We start from the raw sequence: 3,833 nt of genomic DNA on the forward strand, positions 1-3,833 counted from the left end.
AGATGCATTGTCCCCCAAAAACATGAACAATGAAGATTAATCAAATCAGACTTTGAATATGCCATTTTTCTAGTTAATCACTTCCGTAGAAAAAAAACTCCGAAAAAATAATGTTTTCACTTATAAAACGACAAAATAAACGGATAAATTAAACCAAAAACACATTGGCTATCAGTTTTTTAAGGTTAATAGTTTTTTTCCGATCCAATTTTTGGTCAAACTGAATAACTATTATGTGACATTAAAATGGCATATTAAAAAAAAAATATTTTTTCAGGGTGACAATACATCTTTAAAAAAAAGAAACAACTTCAATAGTATTGATTCATACGATGATAAATTATTTATTTGAAGCAAAAATTATAAAAGTATAATTGTTCTACATGCAATGTTTAAGATAATCGTGAATGATAATCATAATAAACTAACACTACAACAATAGACGATCATATGCAAGCTTAGTATAAGCAAATAACAATAGAAACAAATAGAATATTTGAATTCAATGCATTTTCAAGAGGCTTATAAAATATTTAAAAATAGGCCTATCCGGAAATTACAACTGAATCTATAGTGTTTTTTTTTATTCTTTCAAGGTAAAAACAGTAATCATAAACAACCTAAATACGTTTTATGTTCATATTGACATTTACAATAATTGTTTCAAACTTGTATCATACAGTTTGTTACTTTCTAAGTAGTGGTAAACAAAATAGAAAATAAGCTGTAATCATTGCCGATCTGCATAAAATTAAAAAATTCTAAAGCAAAATCATAAAATATACAAAAGCATTAATAAATACGAGCCATTAACTTTCTTATCAACTGTAACAGTCTCATTGATAGCATTAGATAATTAAATGTCCTAATTATAAAATCTCGTTTTGTAATTTAGCAGTTATATAATATATACAGTATAGTTAATTATAGCATCTTTATTTTTTTGGATTCAAATACGAATAATTATTATTATTTTCTATAAAAATCACTTTTAGTTATGTCTAAGTGGAATACAATATACATTCTTTTAGTTATGTCTTAAGAGGAATACAACATATATTATAATTAATAATCGTAGGCCTAATATAAATATAATCAAAACAGTACATTATTATAATGCTGTAATGTATGCCTATACAGGCTAAGTTAGATATCATATTTTTTTCTTTAGATTGGAACTTATGTCACGTGACGAGCTCCACAATGTATTCTCTACACAGTAGATACATATAAATTTTCTGTTAACAACAGTGAGTTTATCCAAGATTATGATACATGTGTTAAAACCACATGTATTCTGTGTTACTTAAAAAGCTTCCGCTTCATTTAAACTCATTAATAATAAATTAGCACAAACATTGTATAGCCAATAATTAATATGTTTGTGTTTGATAATATAATAATATAAAAGGCACGTTGAAGTTCTATAACGAACGATTCTTGAGCAATTACAAAATAATAGAAATTTATATATATATATATATATATTATATTTTATATACATTGCCAATATTGCACGAAAGTCAGTAACCCAATTTGAGTCTACACAATGCAGCTACATTATGTAATATATCATCTCTATCTATACAATAATTTAATAAATATTATAAATACTAAATAATTTCAAGGCTTCAACTTTTGTCCCGTCTGAAAGGACACTTACAAGACGTTTTGTATCTACAGTGGTGGCAGACCACTATCATCTGGTCTAGGTGCTTGTGGTCTTACAGTTCGCTGGCACACACATGCTACTGGAAACTCTTCAGTGTATTGTTCATACTTAAACACATCACCTTCACATCCAACCTTTTTCATTACCGTCATTGTGTACGTTACTTCTTTGCACTGCAATGCCGACGTCTGCTTGTTGGTAAAAGGATCAATGCATGTTGTACATGATGGCCGGCATCTTGCTTTCATGATTCTGGCTGGGATACGATCAGATTGATAGTCTTCGTAGTAATCAAAGGGACACAGACCAGACTCAGATAGACTGTAATCAGCTGTAAAAAAAGACAATATCAAAATAAGAATATGTTACCTTATTCACGATTATTTAACCGGAACCAATTCAGTTCCCTGCACTTTACTTGAACAGTGAATTATTTTAAAGATTCTAGAGATACCCAAAGTACACTATTTACTCTATCTGGTTCGTAATGTATAGATAAGCTATCTCCATGGATACATTGTTTTGGAATTTAACCGTACAATTAAAATTATCTAATTTTATAGTTCCATGGTTTAGGTAGTATAATGTAAAATAAAACTTACTGGGTGCCTGATTGTATGGGCATTCCCTATTCGGAATGTTACTCTGTGTGTTGTAGTCACCGGGCAGCAACAAACTAACATCAAACGCATGTACAGGAATAATAGTTGTTTGTGGATAGTACATTGTTCGCTCCAGTGAGGTAGTATTCGAACAAGTACTGTAAGGTCCGTCTTGATTCGCAGTCGAAGAAATTGATCGTCTTAGTCTAGATGATAACGGGTTACCGCTCACCATTACCATGTCGAATACCGAAGTACAAAATACCAGCTTGAGAATATCCATTGAATTCATATTGCCTCTATGCCTATTCACTGTACAGTTAAATAAATAAAAAATAATGTTTGTAATTATAGCTCAGGACTAGAATTGTTATACCAAGTCTGTCTGTGAGTGCTGTTTGAATGAATATCTGAAGACCGCTTCTAATTTATAACAATTACACAACGAGGTTTCCCTAAAACTATTTTTAGAATTTACCTTACACCAATGAGATCATCTGTATTATTTTTTTCCATTTGTTTCCTTGTTTGTGTGTTTAACATGCACAATATAATATTTTTATATAAGGATATAAACAGCGCCCTCAATATATTATACAAAATCAGGAACTAAAGAATAAATTGGATTCAAGAAAATAAAAAGAAAGTGATGTTTACCTAAAAGGGACTTTTTTGTTTAAGGGATTTTTATTGTTCTTTACGTTTTAGATCATTTGTATAGCAGACTGAATGCTAATACATTACATAATATTATATTATTATAATTATCATAATACATTATGTACCGTATCATTATTAGTTAGGAAGCACAGCACGTGATGAATTCTCCAAGGAGGCCGGTTTTTCTTTTCAATTAAATTCTTAAAATTTACTTTACTACCATTTAAAAAAACTTTGAATACAGTCTTGTGAATGAATATATATTATGTCGTGTTAATAATTAAAATTGTACTGACATCGTTATTAATGGGACACCTTCGGTACCCAACAAAGTGTCCCTTTAAAGGAATTGTCCCCTTAAGAGGAGGTGAGGTTGAGGCTGAGGTTTATATATTAGTTGTATCCTCGTTTCTTTTACAGGAAAGTGCCCCTTAACATTTCCTGAATTGGAGTATCCCATAATAGGAGTGTTTCCTAAAATAGACAGTTTTACTGTATTTGTGAAAAATTCAATAATCTATTTATCATGTATTATTTTTAGTATCAAATTAAACTTGCAGTTTTTTTTATCAAGTAGTAGTAGTGGTAGTAGTACGGGTAGTGGTTGTGGTGGCGGTGGTGGTTTGGAAGTTATAGTGGTAGTGGCAGTGGAAGTATTACGGTAGTGGTAGTGGTATTGGTATTGGTAATGGTGGTGATGGTTTAGGTGGTGGCAGTGTTAGTAGTAGTGGTATTGGTTGTGGTGGTGGTGATGGTTTAGGTATTGGTGGTGGCATTGGTAGTAGTAGTGGTAGTAGTGGTATGGTAGTGGTGGTGGTGATATTGGTAGTGGTGGTATTGGTAGTGGTGGTGGTGATGGTTTAGGTGGTGGTGGCAGTGGTAGTAGTAGTGGAATTGGT

At 31.2% G+C, this 3,833-nt stretch overlaps 1 protein-coding gene across 1 annotated transcript; it reads right to left on the reverse strand.

The window, feature by feature from the left end:
* Nucleotides 1–1,069: 1,069 nt before the first annotated feature.
* On the reverse strand, nt 1,070–2,662 carry LOC144854019 (uncharacterized). The gene is made up of 2 exons (XM_078711900.1): nt 2,275–2,662; nt 1,070–2,003 (listed from the first exon to the last, which is right to left on the reverse strand). Exons 1-2 carry the CDS (start codon nt 2,564–2,566, stop codon nt 1,678–1,680), a joined length of 618 nt encoding a protein of 205 aa, XP_078568026.1. The 5' UTR covers nt 2,567–2,662; the 3' UTR covers nt 1,070–1,677.
* Nucleotides 2,663–3,833: the final 1,171 nt, after the last annotated feature.

The sequence above is a fragment of the Antedon bifida genome, chromosome 10 (genome assembly GCF_963402885.1).
Source record: "Antedon bifida chromosome 10, ecAntBifi1.1, whole genome shotgun sequence".
NCBI classification, from domain to species: Eukaryota; Metazoa; Echinodermata; class Crinoidea; order Comatulida; family Antedonidae; genus Antedon; species Antedon bifida.